General features: G+C 37.1%; 1 protein-coding gene across 1 annotated transcript in view; it reads left to right on the forward strand.

The window, feature by feature from the left end:
* Positions 1 to 2824: 2824 nt before the first annotated feature.
* The window catches only part of LOC115430713 (matrix metalloproteinase-17-like), a 140704-nt gene continuing 118096 nt past the window's right edge, over positions 2825 to 25432 (forward strand). Inside the window, exon 1 of the mRNA XM_030150896.1 lies at positions 2825 to 3280. Within this exon, the coding sequence (XP_030006756.1) occupies positions 3107 to 3280 (174 nt within the window). The 5' untranslated portion in view covers positions 2825 to 3106. The remainder of the gene's footprint in view (positions 3281 to 25432) is intronic.

A 25432-nucleotide genomic window follows, 5' to 3' on the forward strand; every position in this document is an offset into this window, starting at 1 on the left:
TCTTGCTAACAAACAAACAAACAAACAAACAAACAAACAAACAAACAAACACGCACGCAAACACACAAAGCAAAGTGATCACAATACCTCCTGGCGGAGGTAACAAACAAACCGAACCAAAAACACTACCCCTTGCCTCCCCTTCCGGGTTAGGGTTAATTAATCTCATGAAAGTAGCCTTTTTAGTTTTATATATTATTACTGCATGATGTGAATAACGCTATCTTTGTTTTATCTTTACATTGTTACAGAACAGGGTGAAATAAATGATTATTTTCATTTTCAATTGAAGTGTTGGATATTACTTTGATCTTTAAAATGTCAGAAAATGGTTAATGAAGTGTTTCCCAATGCTCAAGATGATGTCCTCAAGCCAAAAATACTCGATTTCCTGCCACAACAGAGGAAAGAAACTAGAAAATATTGACGTTTACAAAGTGGGATTAAGACAGTTTGTACCACTTTAAAATATTACTCAAACCATTGATTGATTATGAACAGTGACTAATGGATGAATAATTGACGAATCATGTTAATGCAGTAACTTTGTACATTAATCTTGCATCCATTATCTCGGTTCAGAGCACATGCCTTCCAGATCTTTATCCATGCACTAATTTACATTTACTATGACAAAGTGGTAAATTATCTCTTGTCAAAGGTTGCATTCATATTCCACAGGTACCTTCATCAGTCATTTACACAGCATGAATGGACAGAAAAAGGCAGAGTTTAATTAATGCTGCATTGACATAGGGGTACATTAGGCATCAATTATGTTATTAACACAGTCGCTGTGCTAAAAGAACAAACTGCAAAGCCACACAGACTCACTCATGTAAGTGCTTTGTGATACTGCATGACCAGATTGGACAAAGAAAACACTAAGCATAATTTGTTTATCCTTTGAACCTCAGAAATGGCAAAAGGGCTGCAGCCAACTTTGGCACATTATACTACAGTAAATATTTAAATGCTTGCATGACACAAGCAGTTTGAGTCAGTGTGGTGGATTTTGATATTTATACCTTCTGATGATGACTGTAAGTGAGATGAATTTTCCAGTGTTTTAGGACAGCAAAACCCTTCCGGTAAAATGTTCAGAGCAGACTGAGATGAGGAAATGGGTGTTTAAACCATCTGTTAATATAAAACTGAGTGACTCAAGTTCTTTTGTTGCCTGTAGACACGCTACAAGACAATATTCAGATGTGTCTATTATCACAATGAGACTGCAACAACTAGAACCTCAACCATTTGAGAAGCTTTATGCCTTCAGCACAAAAACAGCTGAATACAACAATGTTTTGGTGTAAAATAAAATGCATCTCATATTTTGCATTCGCTCTGGCTCTATACAAAAGATGAATGACTGTTGTAATGGATACAAATGAAAAGAAATAGATGCATGTATTTATCTGCTGCAACATAAACGGAAAACCTCAACAAGTAGCTACTATTGAGGTCAGGGTGCGATTTTAACGCTATCACATTCCAGTTTTGAGTCAATGGAGAATCACATTAAGCAGATAATTTACAAAACCAACATGCAACTCTTAGTCATTACAGCATGTTCTTTTATCACCTGGTGGATTTTATTATCACGCAACACAAAAGAAATAAATAAGCACATTTGTCTCCTCTTAGAAGAAGAAGGGAGAAGGCTGATACCACTGTTTCATGTAATAATTATCTCTGCAGCTCAGCAAATTGTTTTGTGCTCTCCTCTGATGTTTTCTCAAATATGGAGAAAATAGAAGTGTAATGAGGGGTACAAAATAAAACATCTTTGCATTTCAGAGACATATGCAGTTTCCTCACTTCAATGACCCAGCGTCTTGCTGATATGTATGTTTAATTGGGTGTCATTTAGCTCAGTGAATATTCAGTGTGGACATTTCCTTCTTTATTGTTAGGATACACATGTAGTTAGCAACAGATAAAACAGATTGATCTTTGGACCTTGAATAGATGACCCTTTCTTTTTTTTTTTTTGATATCTTAATGATGCAGTGGTTGACCAGAGGCTGCATTCTAACTTTCAAGACATTTGGCTGTTTCCTATTACTTATTCTTTTTCATCCTTTTCTGGTATTTTTTTTTTTTTTTTCTGAAGCGTCCATTGCTTAGCCTTTGCTCATAAATCTTATGATGTAAATAAACCTCATACACCAGGCTCCAGCCTCATACTGCTTATAAACTCAAAAAAAAAAAAAAAACTTGACTAAACTTTTTCTTAGGATATATTATCCTATACAATGCACAGCAAAAAAGAAACTTGCTCTATGCTGCAAAATAGCAAGAAATGTGCCTGCAGCCATAGTCACAAATACTCTTCTTTGGAATTTGTTTTTATTAGATTCTAAATAAAAGTCATGTTTTTCTTATTTGTGTTCCTTTTACTAGTTGGGATATAGAATGAATGTAGGCTACTACTCTGGATTCACCCCGGGACATGTCATCTTCACTTAAGGGTGACATTTTTCTCATAAAACCATAACACAGCCCCGACAAATAGCGCGTAATGTCTTGGCTCTTAACCCTTCAGATTCCCAAATTACGCATGACGCGCCTCATGAATTAAGAAGTGACCAAAGAAGGGGGGGGGGGGGGGGGGGGGGGGGGGGGGGGGTCTGTGTGAAAGACTCTCTCGCACCCACCCCATGCACACTCTTATGTCCTCACTCCCCTCTCTCCGTCCTTTCCTTGGATCCTTAAGGCTAAATACTCATCCACTCACCGTGTGCGTCAACGTGCGGTCTCTGCTGCTCGGGACAAAACCGCACGCAGCTGCTTTCATTTCCAGAACACGAGAAGAGGCGCACAGAAGCGGAGCTCACGTTTTGTTTGCTGCGGGGATTTTTACCTCAGATGGACTTGATAGAGGAAAAGATCACATAGTCCGGCTTCTGTAGTTGAAGTGCTGTTTGAAGAAAACAAACTTGCACGCCTTAATGTGTTTTATGTGGTTGCGCTCAACAGTGAGGTAGTTTTTTTATTCTGGCACATTTTTTTTTTTTTTTTTTAAACCAGCGTGAGATTTATCCCGTAGATGCGGCTGTCGGGGTCGGTTTCTAAGCCCTGCAGGATCAGCCTGTCATAGGGCATGATAATGATGATGATGATGATGATGATGATGATTTCTCCGGTTCTTCTTAAGTGCATGAGGAATATTTGTTCGGAGATGCTGCTGCTCCTGCTGCTGGTGCCAATATTGTGCGTTTTACCTCAGACTGGAGCGGCTCCTTCTCAGTCAACAGAGCAGCTGGACATGGGGGTGGTAAGTTTTCTACCCTGATACATGTGGGCATAAGTTTATTTCTTTATTGTATTGTATTATTATGATTTGACTTATTATTACTTTGGCACATGGGCAGTAGGGTGTGAAGTTTTTGCGTCTGATACCACAAGTGGATGTGAGCTGATGTGTTTTATACCTTATCCCACTCTTGGAATTTGGCTGCTTCTCCCACCTATTTATGCATAACGCTGGCAGATGCTGACTGCTCCATATACTTGCTCTGAATTTTAACACATCACAGCAGCCCAGTAGAGTGCAGCCACAACGTGATGGAAAATAAAATAAGAGCCTTACTCTCCAGAGCAGAAATCAGGATTACTGTAATGGCTTGTGATAAATAAATGTAAATGTATTTGCCTTGGCGGACTATCGACCTCTTCCACAGTCTGCTGACATAGTACATATCCTGAACTGATGAATGGTGAAGGGACAACAGGGGCTCACTGCCAACAACAGGGACAGACCTCACCATTAGACCTTATTGGATGTTTCCTTTTCCTGGTCATGTCACTAAAAATCATGGGTTCTCCAATATGTCATTAGATACCAAGTTGGAACTGTTACAGGATTCATTTGTTCATGCTGAAAGGGATGCAAGGATGCACCAAGATTTGACCAAATTTGACTGGTTGCTCTGTAACCCTTTACAGGACACTCATAGAAATACACTGAAATTCCAAATTTTAACCTTCTAATCCAGTCCAGCTTTATTTGTAAAGCACTTTAAAATAACCGCAGTGGACCAAAGTATTGTACAGAAGAATAATTAAAACCAAAATAGAAGAAATAAAATCCTGAATAGATATAAAGACATAGAACTGTACCAAAAAAAAAAAGAAAACAGTGCTGTACAGAAGAATAAATAAAAAACCCAAATAAAAGAATAAAATAAAAGAATAGATTAAAAAACATAAAAGCCATACAATTAAAAACAACAATTTAAATGAATAAACAAAATAAATAGATAAATAAGAACAATAAACCACTACCAAATAAACACAATAGAATAATAATTAAAAAAACAAAAACAAAAACAAAAAAACCTTAGTGTGTTATTTGAGGACATAACAAGACTTTATTACTTTTGTGAAATTTTTAAAAAATGTTTTATTGTTACTTAGAAAATCAAGGTTAATGAAATTACCATATTTGGTTCTCATAAATGGCAAAAAAACAAAACAAAACTAAGAAGTATAAAAATACAAGAAAAACACATGAAAGAACATCACGTTTAGCACATTAGACCGACATAAGTGCTGATCCAGACCCCTGTCCACATCCACATTCTCCCTTTGAACATCATTCCTTACATTAGTACCATTACTTCATGGTACCTAACAAAGCAGATACACTCACTGTTCATGCAGAGGTGGACCTTACAGACCCTGTAGACCACATTGGACCTGAGATAGTTTCCTCACTGTCCTGTCTTGTAATGCGTGTGGAAATCACCAAAAAAATAGTCACTTGCCCGATAAAGGGTTAAACAATATTTTAATTATAATGGCATGAGGGGAAGTGGTACTGACAATTTAGAAATTAAAGGATAAACCCAACGGGAGCAGGCAGTGAGTGGTCTGATGGAGATTATGTGAATTATATGGCCTTTGCTGTTACCTAATCTCATCCCAATTGGACACCTGGGACATTTTGGACCAGTGTGTGTTAGCAGGTGGCCTGAGTAAGACTTCACCTTGGTTTTCCTTTCATTTTTTACCCATCTGTATTATTATGTATCTCTTTGTTGCAGCAGATTCGTATTAGTCACACTTATCCACGACTGATGACTAATTGTTTACATTAAAGATTCATATCAACACACATTTTTTTCTCTGGGCTCCAGTGTTTCTTATCTGCACATATTCATTTAATAATTCAGTACAGAGGTGCATAGGAGCATCAATGAGTTCATGTGAGGCTCCTGCTCCAGTAAGTTCTATCTCTTTGCTCTAGTATCTCTTGCATCATCAGTTGCTTGTGTTTTTTTTTTTCTTGTTTCTGGGCACAGATGCCTGCTGATGAACCATATCATCTGAAAAACTTACAGTAGCTTAGATTTTTCTACATTGCTTGATCTCCTGACTCACCTGTGGATGAGCGCTGCCTGGGGGAAACCACTCATGTTCTAGATGTTGCACATTAGAGGTCTTTCTTCCGCTCATTCAGAGGTCAGTAGGCACAGACAGAATAGTCAGACCTGAGATGAGTGAGTAAAGCTTTGTGACACTTAGAAATGATTGGTTCTTAAGCATTTATTAGTGTGTGAATGTGACCAGCATAACTAAACTATTTTAAAACTTTATTACCTCCACCAAGGAACGGCAGAGGGTATGTTTTCATCAGGGATTGTCTGTTCGTTTGTCTGCTAGTAAGATAACTCAAAAAGTTATGGACAGATTTTCATGAAATTTTCAGGAATTGTTGATACTGGCACAAGGAACAAATGATTAAATTTTGGTGGTGCTTGGGTGGGGGGGAGCACTGATCTGCCTTGGCGGAGGTCTGCACTCTCCAAGTGCTTTTGTAGTTTGTAATGTATAATAAGTAAGCAAATGCAGAGAAATGAATAGATGTTGGTACATCAGATAAAGAATTAACAAAACAGCATGAGAAGAACGCTTTGCCCAGAATAAGAAAAAAGTAGTTTTCCCTTGGTTTCCCTGCAGATATGTTTCCTTAGAGACTCAACCTATTTTATAGTTGGCTGCGGATGATCTGGTGTTTGGACGACCAATCTTTTAAATCTAGCTTAATACGAGAAGCTTACAAGGCTCTTGTTTGAGGGTGTGAGCAAACACTTGTCTTTCTTACGCGCCATGTCATCATTAGAGTTTTTCCTCAATAGTTCAATATTCACTGCCTTCTGAGAGTTTGTTGTAATACCGGCTTATGTGCGCTTGTTTTTATGAATCTACGAACAAAAATAAAGAATGCTAATTTCCGGTAAGAGTTTACAGCACAAGTGGGCATTTTTAATACATGGAATTATTCAGCTTTGTCGTAATATTCAACTGTGTTTAGTACAGATTGAAATTTAGAGAGATTCTTTTTTTGATTTTCTGGTGAAGACACATGTACTTTAAAACTAAAGAGCAAACATGAGGTCAGGGTCATGTTGGATAAGCATCATTTCAACCTGTTTTCAATGAGGACAGATCAATAGTGTATGTGAGTGTAGCAACAGACTGGGCTGCATTGCAAGATCCTATTGATGTGAAAAACATCTATTGAGTGGAGGTCCAGAAGAAAAGAAAAAAAGCACAGGGTGTTTCTGAAAGCCTGGTGGTGATTGTGGTGATGGGGAAGATGAAATGTGAGACATGAGTGTAAGAAGTCATGTTGACATTAAAGGCAGTCTCAGTATTTCTCTGGTTACTGGTTTTGTGTGAAATGGATGTGAGACAGATGGACAGATGAGTACCCGTCCACAGGGCACCGTCCTCCCCTGTGTCTGCCTGATTGACTTTTAAATAAGACTTCTCTAGCGTGTCTGAAATTGCACTCAGCTGTTGAGAGCAGGTGTGTAATTGGCTGTTGAGACTTTGAGATGCTTCTTCCATCTTAGCTCATGTTGTGTGCATAAGTGCTGTACATTCGAACTCAGTCCACAAAAACAAACGCCCACCCACAGAACCGTGTCCTGGTTTCCAGCCGTGCTGCTCTCCAGTCTTATTACACTTCAGAGCTGTTGTGCCGCATCACTTGGCTTCTGGTCGGGCTTGTGTGCTGAAAGCATCTGTCTGTCTTTTCAACTACAGTACACGGTGACCGTAATGAAATTGAATCACAAACTTAAGCACAGCTCAGAGGCGTTCAGTTTCAGGCAGTGCTGTTATCGAGCCCAACATGCAACAGCGGAGCGCTCATTTGCAATATCAGCATTTAGGGGAACTGCTACATAACAACCAAAATGTTTCAGCTCATCATATCATTCCACTCCTGATGGCTGTTTTCAGCGCTGATACAGAATGATTGAGCTCCTTTGGGGACTATTTGACTTCAGAGGCTGCACTTTACTTACTTACCAGCTGTTGTAAGATCAAGCGAATCGGCATCTGATAAAACCATCCTAATTATTATTTAATCTGCCACAGAAAGTGACTTTGAAGAAGTCTTTGTAGCATTTAATCATTTTTAATGAGCAAAATTTAATTTCATACATTTATATGCGATTTGAGCAAGAAATCCATACAAGCGTGAGTCTTAAGGGACAACCACACCCTGCCAGTCTGTGTCTACCACTTATATTTGCTTTATAATTTCTTCAATGAGAATACCATCTGCTCTCATGTCAGCCCAGTTGAAAAAAAGGCTACCAGAGGCCTCCTTTCACTTATTCTCCCTCCCTGCTAGACCTCATAATACTGAGTTCTCATGCTTCTTAGTCTGCTCGGCACCACTACCACCGTCCTCATTAGCTCTGCCTTTGCCACTGATGAGTGCATACTTTGTGAGTGTCATATTCTCTCCCTTCAGTGTTATAGTCTCCTTTCTTCAGTTTTTGTCTTTCAGATCTTGATAGGAGGATTTCTTCTTTTGGACTGATTACAGCCAGAGGCCAAGGGATTGTGGGGGCTCAAATAGATGCAGTGACAGTCAAGGGAAACAGCAATGAAAGTAATCAAGGTCGTGGAAAAGAGCACAATAAAATGAAACAGAAGTGTTCCGTTTATTATTTTTGTGTATCTGCATGATACTTCAGCTAATACCTCTGGATATTTTACCTCTGAGGTATGTTTTCACCAAATTACCCTCATTTGTGACTTGAATGAAGATGAGGCGGAAAAACTGACAAGATGCTTTTATGTCCTCTTTCTTGCAGCCCCATGCTGGTCTATTTGGTACTTTTAGCAATGGTGTCCTACTTAACATCAGGAATGTGACCTTTCTTTCTGCAGCAGTGGGGTTTATATTCAGGGCAAGGACACTTTTCTTTTTTCCTTCGGCATATCAAGTGCAACAGGACTTCATAGTTGAACAGGGTAAATCATTTTGTTATAAGTGACAGAGAGCACAGGAGCTTGTTAAGCAATTAATATGTAGCCCATTCACAGCTTCTCAGGCAGTGAATCCAACCAATCCTTCAATCCCCTTGTATCAAATCTGCCATCACAGCTTTTGCTAAGTGAAAAAGTTCTCTAGGCAGTTGCAAGTTTCAGAGGAGGTTGTCTCAGAGTTTGTTACATCCTTAGAGGCCAATTCAGCAAGGATTTTAAAAGGGCCCTGATACTTTATTGGCTGCCACTGTAGCATGGCAGTACAGAACTGATGTATGGCAGCAGCAAGACTTCTGCATCATGTGTTCAGTAAATTATAATGCATAGATTTCCAGATGCATTTAGAAATGTATTTCCTTTAATTAATAAACTTGATGGGAACAGCTTGGTTATTTAAAATGGTGAAATGGCAATTAGCGTTTACATTTTGACATTGGGTAATAAATGGCAGTGTAGGGTCAATTACTAAAAATGGGTGCAGTTTAAAGAGCATGATTCACTTAAAATATATTTAGCCATACAGAAGTGTAGATGCTGCTTCATCCCCTGAAATGATAGATAAGCAGTCTAATGAGTCAAGGGAAGATAAAAACCCCCCACAGTTTTTCACCTGTGTCAAAGGGGTTATGTTTACATCTGTTTGTTGGTTGTCTGTCAAACGGATTGCACAAGTACTTCACAGATTTTCATGAAAATCAGAGTGACAAGCCGTGGGCCAAGGATGAACCCATTAAAATGTGGAGCTGATCCATAAAAAGGACAAATCCTGCAGGTTTTACCCCATTTCTATCCTCTCCTAACATATAATTAGAAGGGACATAGTGATCTGTCCATCTGTCTATACATCCAAGTGTCTATTGTCATTTTGTTTCTTGAGTATAACAGGAAAATCCCCTATATTTATTTACAAAACCTATTATAATTTATGCCTTGTATTGTTTTGTCTGTCATCTGTCCACATTGTTTTTCATCAGTTTATTGCTCATGATCAGCTAGAAAACCATTTAATAAAAACTAAGACTCTAACCAACTCCTCTGTCCATGTCAAAGAAACTAAACTAACATCACTAACAAGTAGCACTTTTGTTTTAGCTGGGGGGGTGTCATGCAATGATAGCTGATGGCTCTTGTTTTTTGAGTATGGTACTGGAAAATAGTGCATGTGGCCACTGTAAAGCATTGTGGAGCCTTGGCAGAGGTGATATGTGACTGTACTGAGTGCCTTTTGAGACATTTTTTTTTCACCGATAGGAACTCCATGGTATTATTTAATATGATGCTTCTGCACACTCCATCATGTGGCATTTGATTTTACACATATTTAGGACTATTATGGAGAAGTAAACTATTAAATGTTCTATTTTTGACTTTAATATGGGTGGTGCTTTTTTATTTTTTTGAGAAGTGAGAAGTTTATTAGAAGTTTTGTTGCTAGCAGGTCATACATCTTTTCTTTTTTTTTGAGTAAAATGATCAATACCTGTGTGGTGCAAGTAGCTAAAGAGGTTCTTTGGGGGCAGTTATGCCTGGGCAATATCATTATTTCTTTGTTTAAAAGAGCTCCGAGAAGACTGAGACTAGACTGCTTGCTTTTCATTTCAAAAGAAATGCCTGAAGATGTCCAGTTGTAGTCACATCACACTGGTTCTGCCTCAGCTATTTTTGTTCAGTTTTTACAGTGGTAATACATTTAATGTTGTGGGGGAGTAGCGGAGGAGTATTACTGTTTTCCACAACAGAGCTGCACGCGATACTTCTTTTCCATTGCCTTGAACTGACTCCAATACTTGACTTGTGTTTAAGAGAGCTAGCCCACTCCGCGGCTCCCCATATAGAAAACCTCAAATCAGCTCCATGCGGACAGTTCTATTTTAACCAAGTAGCCCCGCCCCTCCTTCTTGTCTCAGACCAGATCAAGGTTTTTGGTTGCTATTGCTATTCAAAGGGCCGACCAGATCTTGTAATTACAGTGGTTTCTGGTGTTGTGCTGGCTCGCATGCTGAAGCCTAAAATAACCCACAGGACAGCCAATTGAACTGCCAATAGACTGCTTTAATAGCACGATCAAGAAAACCCAAAGCAACAACAAAGCTACTCTGAAATTGCTTGCAGAAACTGGCAGAATTATAATAAATGTGGTTTGTGCACATGCATGTCAGTCTGTTCTCATTTGTGCGCTGCATTCAAATGTGTGTATGCATGAGTGGATGTGTTGGTGTGCATCACGGCCACATTGGTGATCTCATAGTTTGTCTCTCATTAACATTCGTCATTTCATAATGAGTCACAGCGGGCTGAACGATGAAAAGCAGTAAAAAGGAGAGGAAGGAGCGGATAAAGATGATTTATCTACTGAGGAGTCAACTTCAAGATCGTTATGTGATCACGATCCCATTTCTCTGAAGGTCCGAGTGAAATGACGAGAACTGGACCAGATGAGGAAGGGAAGGAGGACCAAGAAAGAGATTGAGTGGGTGGCAAAGATAAGCTATGGCTTCATCTTGCTATCGCTAGCAATTAGGTCCACTTTCTTTAGTCCAGCATTGGCACTCATCTTCCTATTGAATGGATATAATGAGGCTCTAAGAGTCTGTAGAATTGGATGTGATATTCATGATTGTGTGAAAATCTTTTTCCAGTGTCTATACTTTGTCTACCACAAATGTGAGTCAAGAATAGATTCACAATGTGTTTCTAAAACAGACATGCATGAATATGAGCACATGTGTATTTTTACTGCAGAGATGGCCAGCATTCCTCAGCTAATACCGCAAAGATATTGTCATCATATTGCAGATCACTATAGTAACACATGGCAGCTATTTTATTGCTTTCATGCATGCTGTACGAACTGCAAACAAGAACAGTCCATGAACACAACACAAGTACGTCTTACAGTGTTCTACTTCATTTGGCTGCTAGAGAGACACATAGTAACTTTCAGGTCTGCTTAGAAACTCCAGTGTCAGGAGTTTAACAGTTTCTAAGCTCTGAGGCTTTGACAGGAGGAAAATTATGTTAATTGAGAATGACCCTTTGTTGTGATCTGGTTTAATTACTCAAATATGATGCAATGAAAAACCAAAAAAAATCATCTTCTTTCTCACATTTTCTTCATACACCATCTGTGTTTATTGTTTGCGTTGGCAACAGTGTTCATGAGGAAATCAAACTCACACCAGTTAAAAACAAATGAATTTGGCCAGATGGAAGCCTTCATTGACAGTTAGGATGGTCACAATCTTTATTCCTGGGCTGCATTGACAACTCCTTTTGAAATATAAATATTTATGTTTATAGTTAGACGAAGTTAAGTTATTTCTTAAACCTAACACATGAATAGACAAAACGGCAAATTAAAGAGGACTGAAATCGATCTGTTAGGCTTTTTGTGTAACTCTAAAGCCTCCTCTTATATCCTCACTATCTAGGGACATTGGGGGAGCTATATTGACTCCCTGTGTCTGTGGGCTTTGGCTGGGTGCCATGCCACATTCCCGCCCACAGAGAGAGGAACTTCAAAGAAGGTTTCGGGGCATTTTGCCTCAGCGGAGCCACTGCGACTTGAGCCTGTTAAATTAAGCTCCAGTTACAGGGGATGTTCTAATTGGCTCCATCATGCTGTTTATCCTTAATCTGGGGCTCACATTTGTTTAAGTCCTCTTTCTTCATTGCATTGCATGTCTCTCTATCCTTTTATCAACACTTCTATTTGAAGATGTTTTATGGCTTGTCAAAGCTTCCTTTACGTACCATGCTGTGCGTTCACGTCTGTATGTGTGCGTCTTTTATGCTCTGCACTCTGTTTCTGATGGTTTTGTGGGATACACCACAGCAGCTGTCAGACAGGATTTAGAGACATTTTCTAGATGTTCTTCAGTGACCCATGGGTTACATTATTGTGCACTGGGTTGGGATCAAAATCCCACCTGAAATAATCCAGTGTCCAAAAGTTCAAACCTGATGGGATGGCTTTCCTAGTTGACCTCTTAAAAATAGGAGTGAGTTGCCACTGGTGCAGATCAAGTATAACTATTCTTTGCAAACAACCTATAACCAGTTTGGTCCCAGAAAAAACACATTTTTCTCACCTTTTTAGGATTCCTCAGCCTTTTTCTGCATCATCATTCTCTGCAGATTATGTATGAGCACGTTCAACTCAAATTATGCTGATTCTGCTTCACATTAAAAGTGTGAGTTCCATGTATCTGAGGCCTCATCCACACTAATGCAGATATTTAGCAAAACTGATATTTTTCTCTGTTTGGTCCTCTCATCCACATATAATTGGTGTTTTTCCAACCTTAGACAGAGATCTTAACAAAAAAGAAAGAAAAAAAGAAAAAGGAAAGGTAAGGCAGGTTTATTTCTTTACCACATTTCATGTACAAGACAATTCAAAGGGCTTTACATAAAACATTAAAAGCATTACAGCAGGAAAGCAGTAAAAAGTATGGGCATGAAAAGAAAAACAAAACAAAACAAAAAAAATAGATAAACAGATAAAACAGATAAACAGATAAAAAATTTAAGCTTAAAAGAAACAGTGCAGATCTGAACTTCTGAATAATAAAAAAGACACACACACTGTCTGTTTTGGGTGTATCCATGTGGACAATGTTGGCATCATGCCCCGTCATTTGTATGTTGTTGCTTTGTGTAATAAACATGCACTTTGAACATCAAATCCAGGTGTGTAAGTCAGTGTATGACCTGCAGGAGATCAAGGTCCTTGTACTGGTATCATGGCAAAATCTACTTTATATAAAAATACACTTTGACAACTCGTATCAGCACTTAAAATAAAGTGTATAACTTGCCATTGCAGCTCAGCTTCATGAAACAGTAAAGCCTCTGCATCTGCTTTGTCCATAGTTTAAATCCACCAGAAACCATAGTTTGGCTGAGCATTTCTACTGGTTTGTCATTTTTGCATGTAGTAGTAGTAGTAGTAGCAGTTGTAGTAAGTAGTAGTAGTGTAGTTTTATGTGGAGCGCATAGAATCATCAGATAACACAGAACCATACAACATGGTCAAACAAAATTTTTCTGCACTCAGAAAGGAGTGAGAAGAAGTATAACTTATTGACCCCCCCCCCCCTTTTTTAAAAAACTAATAATTAAATTAAATCCACGTCCTTTGCCTTGTTAACACATTTTTTTCTGTATATTTTTACAATAATACAAAACATCCATACAAACCATTCAGATACACTTCTTTGGTCACCTCACACACAGTCAGATTTGCATAATATTTATATGCACTTTAAATATTTACTACAAATACAGTGATCAATAAATGTGATAACATCTTCTTATCATGATAATTAATAACAATAATATCTTCTTTTATGCATACTTCCATGTTATAATTAGATATTCACTTTTTCAGGTAATGTTCTATAGTTTGTTATTATACTGGATTTATACATCCTTGTAAAGGCACAAATTGAAGAAGAGATTTTTAAGTTGTGCTTCAGATTATTCCACAGATGTACCCCTCTAGCAGAGACACACTGGCTTTTTATGTTTGTTCTACACTTCATTTTCTTGTAGATTTCAGTTCCCCTTAAATTATAATTACTTTGCCTGGGCTCAAACATCTCCTGTAGACTGCAGGGAAACATATGGTCATGGGCTTTATACATTATGATAAGAGTATTAAGGTCAACAAGATCATGTAGTTTTAGAGCATTTAATTTTATAAACAGGGGATTTGTTGGAGCTAAGTACTGTGCTTGATTGACAATTCAAAATTGCCTTTTTTTTTAAAGTAAGAATATAGAATTAATATTTGATGATGTGGACAGAGATATTTTTTAAACAAAGGTTGTGTGGATACAATCAAAAAAAAAAAAAAAAAAAAAAAAGAAAATGCCTGGGTAGAAAAATGTGTATGTCTATGGAAAGGGCATTAGTCGATTTGCTGCTGCCTGCTGCCAAAACTTTTTCATTTACATTTTCAGAGGTTTTATGTAAAGGTCCTATATAATGAATAGCCTGAGATCATCATATAATGTTTTTTTTTTTTTTAATTGTAGAATTAATTTTCCATTAAAAGAATGTATTTCTGTCTGTCTTGATTTCCTTCTTTGCATTTTCTGTCATCCCCTTTCATCTCTTCATTTTTTTTCTATCTCATTTTTTCGTGTTTGCAGTCACTATACTGCTTTTTGTCGTCTTTCTTATTTGTTGCTTCCTCAGTATTTCTCTTAGCCGGTCACATCTTTGGTCTTAACAACACCTCCCTCTACCTACGTCTTCGCTACCTTCAGGAACAGACAGGAGTTGAGTCTCAGCTCTCTGAACAACCAGCTGTTCCTAAGCCAGGGATTAAATGATTCACTTACAGTCACATTTTAATCCTCGTTGTCACGCTCACACACATACAAACATGCAAATTAGGACAGATTTTCCTCCCAAGTGTCTCAAAAATGACATTCACACCTCAAACTAACTGGAAACTGGGCGTCAAAATGAGAACATCCATCAGAATATACTATATCAACAAGTCTGATTTGTGCACGAGTGTATGCACATTGTATCTGCGGCAGTGCAAAATACTTCCTGAGGTGAAGTGATTGAGTGCTTCAGCAGGGTGGCATCTGTGCCATCTGCCTGCTAAATAATGGACTAGAAACCAGCTGATGACTTTTATATGCCATCCTTTCCTGAGTCATCTCTGCAATTTGCTCCATACAGTTTGAACAAAATGACAAATGACTCTCAATGAACGTTAAGTCTTGTCAAACTGAAGAAGTCTGTGAAGTTTAATATTAATGTGTTTTTATGTAAAGCTATTTTTTAGATGTTCAGTGTCTTTTTATACACATGGAAAAAAAACATCTGACACTTAATATGGATAAATTTACTAGCACAACTACTGGGAATAAACAGAACAGTGCCATTTGGGGATTATTTGCTCTTGTCGTCCAATTTTGGGGGATGTAAAAGTGTAAATATGCAGTATTCTTTCTTACGCCCATTTCTTATGGAGGCTTTGTCACATATCCATTAAGCTGTGGAAGTGGCATATGCCAAGTCCATTGTGGATGCACTGGAAATATTGCTCAGTATAGAACGGAGAAATTCTAAATATATCAAGTGGGATGGATAATTTGTGATATGCAAATAGAGTGGATGTGGGTCTATTCTGTCACATTTGTAAACCTTATTGTTCTGGATCTCTCAGAATAATACTGTCACTATTGAAAGACCTGAGTGGGTGAGATAGATTAGTAGCTGGGCTTCTGAGCATTGGGAATTTGTTATATTTATTGCTGCAGCAAGATAGATCCCTGGAGGTTACAGTCATGGAGAAAACTTGTGAAATGTTCTTCAGGTAGTAGAGAATGAAACCAAACAATGATGTGTTTATAATATATCACTAAACTTTATAAGTTGTAAGATTCCAAGATGCTTCACAGACAAAGAAAAACATCTGAAAAAAACAGCACAAGAAGCAGCAGCAGAAGAAGAAAATAAAACTCCGATCAGAAAGCATTAGGAAATAAATTACATATAAAATGCTAAATGCTAAAATAAATAAATAAATAATAAATAATAATCATAATAAATAAATGGGATAAAAAAGTATTGTTTCTCGGCATTGATTCTAATATATATATATATATATATATATATATATATATATATATATATATATATATATGAAATTTATTTATTTATTTTCTGAAATAAGATCCCAAGAAAAGCATTATATTACAAGTCAGTAGAGTTGATAACCAGATTAATGCAACAAATCAACATTACTGCTTAAGGCTGTGTATGAATGTATCCAGATATTTATACAAACAGATATTTCCCAAAGCTCTGTTTTCTATAATAACATTGTACACATCAGATGGTTTTCAGAAAAGTTTTCATCTACACAGAACCGCATAAATACACTGCAGAATGCCATCATGGGGTTAGGGTAGGATAAACAAAGGTTGCAGACATGACATTGATGCTTTTTTTTTTTTGTTCCATACTGTGACGTTCAGGATCTAAAATGAAAAGGGGTTTTTCCAAAACCTCTACTTTGGCCAGAGTTTTCCGAAATAATCATTTTTGGTGACCTAAACCTGAGTTTTAATGTGGATAAAAGGCAAAAACACACAAGAAAATATCTGTTTTTCCACATACTCAGCTACAAGTATTACATGGCATTGAACATTGCTATCCTAACATATTTCACTTCTTAGACTACAGTGTGTTTTCTGAAGTGGTTTGACTTTTTGTGTGGACTGAGCTAAGACGTGGATGGACACAAGGGGCTTGTGCAGGTCTGGAAAGTCTTAAAAATAAGGAATTTTGAAATGTTTTCCAGACCTTGAAAAGTCTCGAATTTTGTCTGAAAGTCTGAATAAAGTATGGAAAAAATGTTTCTCTCAGTATGTGTAAAGGCACATAATCTTGTAAGAGAAGAAAGACATGAGGAAAACATAAAAAACTTAATATGATTTCACTAAACAGTCAGTACTGGGAAGATTCTAGTGAAACTTCTTTGTGTGATATCCATGCACCTTTGTGATTTTCATATGTTTTGAAATATTTCTTTGTAAAACAAAATTTACTGCAAATTAAGCATTCATTTATTCATACATTTATTCAAATGAACTTTTTTTATTATTTATTTTTTAACTTGTCTTGTCCAGCATCATAACAGCAGAATGGTGACCTGGGGGCCTTGTTGCGCTGAACAAATTTGCTTTGCCAAGGGTAACTTCATAAAATATATGAGGCTCCCCTTGATATTCCACTGTCTTTATTTTGGGTTTTATTGAACCACATTTTGATGACGGAAGGAAGGAACGGGGGAAGGAGAAGAAAGGGGGGAGAGAGAAGTAGAGAGCGAAGGGGGGGGGCTCATTTTAATAAATCTATGAATGAATGAATGAATGAATGCATAATTTGCAGTAAATTTTGTGAACTTTTCTACTTCACACAAGTACAATCAAATAGCGGGCATGCAAGTATAAAAGTACATAAAGTCAAGGTGTTGGGGAAAAAAATATCAGTTTTGAAAAAAGTCTGGAATTTTTGTTTGGATAAAGAGTAAGCACCCTGTGACAGATAAAGAAATGAGACTGAAAATATTCCCTTCACATTTATTCTTTGTCCCAAATGGGCAATTTGTTTGCACCAGGACCACACACATACTACACAACAAGAGGCACAACACAATGCAGGCAGGCTTTGTTGGACATGCCGTCACATTCTTCTACTATAAATCTAAACATTTAATTCAACATACCTGTGCATGTGATAATTTACTGCAGCCGTTTCATTACTTGATTTCACTGTAAATGACTACTTACTCTACCATTTGTGTAAATGGTCGAGGCAGTATAAAAAAACATCATTAATGGGAGCATAGGGCAAGTTTGCTGTTCCTCAGACCTTTTAGCTGCATAACTAGCGTGGGAAGACTGTGCAGCCTTCACTATTAACAAAATACAAATCAGAAAGGGATTTTAAACATGTTGTTGAGATGAAGAGATGTAGTAATTACCTGGCCTACATATTTGACCCTTCCTTTGGAAAAAATAACACGTATCCTGACGTGAAAACTATACATCTATTGAAATGAGCACAGGTTCACTTTGAGGTGTTTGGGATTCATGCGGTATTTCTTTAAACATGTTTACACTCGTTCATGAAAGGGTGCCTGACAGACCTTGTCTTTTCTGACTTGATACTTTTTTTATGGTTTAGTTTTGGCCAAGGTCTTGAAATTAATACTCAGAAAAACGTTCAATCCTCTCGTATTCTCACCTACCTCTGATTCAGTCCCGGCAGCCTTTTCTCTCCACTTGAGTACACTTGTTGATGCATGGGATGTCTGAAACGTATGTGCATACATTTGATCATAAACACCTTTCTACTGCTCTAATGGTTTGTTATTGAATTATAAGTGCAATCAAACACATGCTGTTCTCTAAATAGGGTTTTATCTGTCATCATAGCATGTGGGAGCAGCGCTTCAGTGTTTCCTTCTCAGTGTCTGAGCGCAGCAAAAAAAGATTTCTAAGAAAGTGAAAATAGCCTTATGTCTAGAACATTTGTCTCATTTTTCATTTAAATAGAAAAAAAGCTTGCCAAGAAATGTTTACATAAGAAAAAAATTCCTAATGTAAAAATATATATCTAACTTTTTCTTAAGAATTTCCAGCTAATATCAAGCTGGATTTGACTGGTAACAAGGTATGGAATATTTTGCGAATTTTTCCTTGTTTTCTTTATTTGGAGACTAAAACCACTTGCACAACTTCTCAATTCAAGAATCTTAAGAAATGACAGCAACTACCTTTTTTCAATCATTTGTTGTTAGTTACAGGCTTAAAACATGACAACAATAACACAATTTAGCATGACCCTTGACTACTTTGAAAAAAAAAAACTAACTAGAAGCACTCGGAGAGCGCAGACCTCCGCCAAGGCTGATCAGTGGCCCCCCCCGTGGGCCCCCCCACCCCCGATCACCACCAAAATTTAATCATTTCTTCCTTATCCCATTTCCAACAAACCCTGAAAATTTCATCCAAATCTGTCCATAACTTTTTGAGTTATGTTGCACACTAACGGACAGACAAACAAACAAACCCTGGCAAAAACATAACCTCCTTGGCGGAGGTAATCAAAAATGCATTTCAATCACAGTTTGCACATCAGATGACAGCATATATGAAACTGTGGCTTTTACAATACATTAGAGAAGGGTTTGTACAGCCCAATTACTGAAACAAATACAGCATCAGTATTTCTCTACCACTCAGAAGAGAAAGGATGTTGTTTTTAAAAATATATATATATAATTGAAAATATTGAATATTAATATCATGATCATATGTGGCATTGATATTGTTAGGTTACAAGTGTTTTTAAATCCATGAATAGAATAGAATAGAATAGAATAGAATAGAATAGAATAGAATAGAATAGAATAGAATAGATCTTTTATTGTCACTGTCACAGGAACAATGAAAATTTGTTTAGCAGCTCTGTTCTGTGTAGCAGCAAGAATACAACTAGGGCCCCGAGCCTCTAATTAGTGCAAAAAAGAACTATATAAAAATATCACACAAGCACCAAAAAATGGAAACTATGTACGAAAGCTACAAGGTAAAAAATTAAATATGCATATACCAGTAAGTACTATAAAACTACTAATATATACAAAAAGCTAGATCTATATTTATCATTTATTTATCACCATTCTTCCGAGTCTGTCAGCATTTAAAACTGGTTTGAGTCCACTTTAACATGTAGGTGCTCATGTGTCTTCCTGAAAATATCTTCATATCGGTTTGTTATGGTTTTACTGAAAAAGCAAGCGAAGGGAAAATATGTCACAGTCAAACATGTCGTGTCACAGTTGATTATCTGAGAACGACTGCGAGAATAAGGGCTTTTCAGTGTTTTCAACATATGCACTTGCACAATGTGAACACGATAATGGGCTCAACATGTGACCAGTGTCCTTTAGTGTATGTGAACTATTACTTTAGGACTGATGTCATGTTTACTTTGAACCCATTTGTTCTGTAATTCTTCTTGGTAAACTGTAAATGTGGATCAATGTATGATGTATAGTAAAATAACAAGGGAAGACCTCTAAACCTATGACACCTATGACATATACCCACTGTGTAAAGCCTCCAGAGGCCTTAAAGACATGCTTTTTCACTTCATTGTAGTTTTATCCAGTTCCATGATAAATCTGAAAGAGACTTGTGTGTAAAATCACAGATCAGGGATAGCAGACTCCATGTTTAACAGGTTAATGACACTTTGCCAATAGAAATACAAAAATATTTGGAACATAGCATGATTACTGACTAAAAAAATCATCAAATTATGCTATTTTTTAACTATAGTTACTACAATGAGTTCTTCTAATACAAATCATTAATTAACACACAGAATCATAATGTTTCCATTTAAAAGCATAATAATTACAAATAATTAACATGACTAATTGACTAAACTGAAGTTTGAACAAATTAAATCCTTGAAATGACAAATTCTATCTTATGTTAGAGTAACAGCATTAAGGAATTTAACAGAACATTTTATTTTGACATTACATTCATTATATGACAGCATTGGCGTTTGTGTTATAAGCCCACTTCAATTTCCCAGTGGCGAGTATCAGTCTTTTTGATCTTTTTAATCCAAGTTATATTCTTCATATTTTTTATTTATTTGGATTCACCAAAGAAAAATGTAGTGGCTATTTCATTATGAAAACACAAGGGAACTGCAAATCATTCTTTATCAGTTGCTTATGTTCTGACATGATTTTTAAGAGCAGAGATGCCAGTCACATAAATGGATTCACCCTGTTTGCACAGGAACAAACAGGGAAAAGAAGGGTCGTGTTCAGTTTGACGCTGTGAGAAGAGAGGTGAGCGAGTGCCATCAGAGCAGATGGATGATTTTTCAACATAGAGTAATTCTCATTACTCTACTGCCTGGATATCCAGCCCCAATTTTCTGTTCGATTAAATGTGTCATTCAGACTATATGTCAGTCCCAATTTCCCTCTCCTTCTATCCCCTGTTTTCACCCGTCTTTGATCTTATCTGTTTGCACAAATGAGACTAAATCCTTCGTTCCTGCAGTAAAATGTGTTTACACTCGAGGTTTGCCATTGGAGAGGTTTCAGGAGCCTCTCAGTCAAACACATTTTAGCAAGCTTTCATTCCTGGGATCCTACATTATCCCAGTGTAATACTTTCAGTAAACTATGTCGATGAGGAAGCTTATTTGAAAAAAAAAAAAAAAAAAAAAAGAATACGGTTGGATACTTCCTGCTTTAAATCAACCAAGGATGTTTATGTAAAATCTGACTTTTTGATGGAGAAGTCATTGAACTTCAGTGTGAAACCTTGGTTCTGTCTTTTGTATTTGTTGTAAGATGATATGTCATGGACACTTTCATTGGCAGTAGCATGTACAGTATTAGATTTACTCTACTGATAGTCTACTTTTATCTTGAATTTTTAAATATATTTCTCATATTCTACAACAGACTGATGTTATATCTATTACTTATTATTTTATTCTTTTGTGTTCCACATTTTTCTTGAGCCACTACACCTGATTATATAGTTTCCTTGAAGATTTTGCTAAATGGGAGTGGGGGGGGGCTGTGGCTCAGGAAGATCGATGGGTTTTCCAATAACTAAAGGCTTGGCGGTTTGAATCCCGCTCTGTCCTAATCATGTGCTGTTGCGTCCTTGAGCAAGACACTTCACCCACCTTCCCTCCAGTGTCACTCACATTGGTGTATGAATGTGAATGCATATGAATGTTCAGTGGTGGTCGGAGTGGATGGCCGCTGGGTGCGAATTGGCAGCCATGCTTCTGTCAGCCACCAGAGTGAGAATGTGACAGCAAATGAATTACGGATCGATAATGTAAAGCGCTTTGGGTGCCTTAAAAAGTGCTATAGAAATCGAATCAATTACACTGGTCAACAACAAATTTATTGTTTAAGTTTTTTGAGCTGATTTAGGATAATTTTGGTGTGCTGAATCCAAAAATCACATTAATTTTGCTCAATCAGGTCAACTTTCTGAACTATGCTACATATTGGCTTTTTAACATTTTTGCTTACATTTATGGGCATTTTCACATCATATGTACAAAATTCTTTCGTATTTCTTGCAATAAACAAGTTCTGAAGATATTACCCTTATCCAATTTATGATTAATGTTTTTTTTAATATTACAGGTGAATGAAATGGTTTCGACTACAAGATCTTGCAAAAATAAGCCTGAAGTATTCTGCCACATCTGCAGTGAATACACCACTGTACCTAACAGGAATCAAGTGATCAAATTATTTTTTTTCTCTTAAAACCTATTTTGGGTGAGAACTATATAAAAAATCAACTGATAAACTCACAAAAATGTAATTAATTTGGTGAGAAGATCAGATTTTTCAAAATCAAATTAGCAAAAAAACCTGACCTGATTGAGAAAAACAGATGTCATTTTTGGATTTAGCGGTGCAAAATGGTCCTAATTCAGTTGAAAAAACCTAGACAACTTGCAAAAAACATTTTTTGTAACCCAGTGTTATTATTAAAACTAATAAAACATTATGAAATTTTGAGTCACCTACAAAATGGCGTAAACTGGTGGTCAGTGTGTTTGCAGTATGTACAGACTGGGAGCCAAATGTAGTCTATTAAAATGCAGTGTAGCAGAAGTCTAAAGTACCATCACAGACAGTACTTGCAGGGTTTTTTCATGCCTCCTGCAGCTCTGAGCACAACTCTGACAGGTGTTTGCATGGAAAACACTATTTTCTATTTGCACTCAATGGACTGTTACACCAGTGTTGTGTTGCTGTAATTTTTACAGAATGAAAATATTACTGTACTAGTGAAGGTTGGAGACTCAAACTTTTATCGGGTGCCAGAGGGCTTCCTTTTCTGCCTAAACTGTAGAACCAGGGAAATAAGTTAATCAGTAAATCTGTGATCACAGTAACTGACATACATAGTCTCTGAAGAAGTGTTTGGTAACGTAACAGGAAATCTGGTCATCACTACTGAGAACTCCGAAAGTATATTGTTTGTGAAAAGCTCGAGCCTGTTAAAGATACAGTACATGTGATCAAGATGGAAATTTGAGCTGCTCTAGCACCAACGTAAGCCATCATTTGTTTGTTATTCTGTCTTCTTGGTCCAATCTGCAGCAGCAGCCTCACAAAAACACAACAAAGGTGTTAAAGTTGAAGATATGCATATTTGCAAATAAGTGGAAGTACCTTTGTTGTCATCTGCACACAAACAAAAATGAAGGGTTGTAAAATTCTGTGTTTTCCTCAGATATAGATTCTTAAACTTTCTGTGGTGACTGTCTGGAGTGTTGCCAGGGAAACCATTCTGGCAGTTGGCATCCCCTGGCAGTTTGTTTACACACCGTTAAAAACCAAAACTTATTTTGCTATTTTTTTTAAATTACCCACTGAACACCAAGATACAATATGTTTGTGACATTTAGAGGTTTTAACTTTTTCAATCTTCTCTATTTCTTGGCTCTAACTGCATAGCTTAGAAACAGTCAACAAAGTGCTATTCACTGTATTATTGACATTTTAGTTAATGTTCCAAATATTTCAGATATATGCCAGGGTCAATATTTCACAGCTCCTTGTTATATACTAATGAACCCACAGCTCAGCTCTAGCGTCTTCTTGAGCTAATGACGAACAATGTAAACACTATAATGGTCTGTGTATGACCCGTGGAGTCACTAGGGTCGTAGGTTAAATGTCGTGCTCTGAATCATTCCCTCATTTCCTCTGTGCGAGGCTTCACATGAAGGGTCTCAGCAGCTGTTTGTCAGGGCTAAAACAGGGACGTACTGTGGGACAAAAGGGCTCACATGCACAGGGTAAAACAGATCTGGCTTTTCAGAGATGTTGCTGTGGTGACAGGCCTGATGTCACCGACCTGAAATAGTTAATGATGAAATAATGAGCACAGCTTGAAACTGATCCTGGACTTTGTAGTCTGGTAGTGCAATATGGAACTAGACATGATGGTGGCCCATGGCAGAGGAAGGAGGTCTTAAAACTTTAACATGAGATGGATCCATGTCATCTGAAGTCAGCTGATGCTTGACGCAATTTTTTTATTGTGTTCAGTTGCACAGGTTTTAATAGAAATGAATAAAAAGTGAACTGAACATTTGACTGATTGACTCCATGATGAACTGGACCAAACCATTGTTATCATGTTGGTCTTTAACCCATAAAGACCCAGTGTGACTTTTGTGGCAGTTCCCAAATGATTTTTCTCTCTTTTTAACCTTTCTTAAGTGATTTATCACCATTTATTGTAATATTATCCTCTGTATTTTGTGAATTTTCAGTAAAAATCAAGTATTTACTTACATTTAATTTACTGACCATGTAGATGTTGATAAAAGCTCAGATTAAAAGTGAGCATTATTTATCAGAAACAGAGAAAACTAAGGAAAAAATGATTTTTTCAGCAAAGATATCATGAACTGAACATAAACCTAGTGTCTCCATCTACTGTCATTGATCCAACACCATGGGTTTTACTGGTGAATCAATGTTGTAGAAGATGATGGTGTTTCCATGGTAACTACAGAGCCTCTGAACGTCCAAATGGGTCATATCTATTTACCATGAAAAAAACAACAAACTGCATTTTACACCAACTATTTACATGTATTGATAGGATTAACGGATCAACAGGAATTAAACAGTTTAGATCAGCAGATGGTTTTGGTCGACGGTGGATGTTTGGGTCTTTATGGGTTAAAGTTCCCTTCTCAGTTGATGTCTGTCCAGAGCTTCTTGTGGTTTTCTCCTGCAGATGCCAACACCATTGATTTTGATTAATAGTTGCGCATTGGATTTCCAGTTGGTAGGCTGTAGCACCATCAGGCCATATGTTGGAAGTTATCTCCACCACAGCTGCTATTTTTAAAGTACTGTTCAAGCACACAAGGTAAACATGTGCTCACAGAATTAGATTACATCTGATAATCTTCCACTAGTTTTCTTAAAATAAGGATTCCATACTTGCTTTGTTTATGTTTTTTCTTTCACAAAAGTGGTGATGAAGGTAGGATTGAGTTATAGACTACTGTTTTTTCTTTACATTTTTAACTACCTTTTCCAGTTGCATATTTTATATTTTACTCATTTACAGAACTTTGCATTAGTCTTACAGTTACATCTCAACACTGGTGCATGTCATCTCTGCCATACTCCATATCTCCACTTATGGTCATCATAGGAACAGAAATACACTGCCCAGCCAAGAAAAAACTGTAAATGTCGCAGTATTTCCATGCGGCGTTGCATTCATTGTTCACCTAGATCTTTTACTGATGACAGTAGAGTTAGATCACTGTGTAAAGGCTCCTCCAGTGCATCCTAAAGTGTCCCAGTGAGGTTCAGGTCTGGACTCTGTGGTGACCAATCCATGTGTGAAAGTGATGTCTCATGCTCAACTGTTTCACAATTTGAATCTGACAAATGTTGATTTTGTTATCTTCGAATATGTCAGAATCAACTGATGGTCATTCAGTATATTCAGGTTCAGCTAACCTCATTTTATGGACACATAATTTT

The sequence above is a fragment of the Sphaeramia orbicularis genome, chromosome 12, assembly GCF_902148855.1.
Source record: "Sphaeramia orbicularis chromosome 12, fSphaOr1.1, whole genome shotgun sequence".
NCBI lineage: Eukaryota > Metazoa > Chordata > Actinopteri > Kurtiformes > Apogonidae > Sphaeramia > Sphaeramia orbicularis.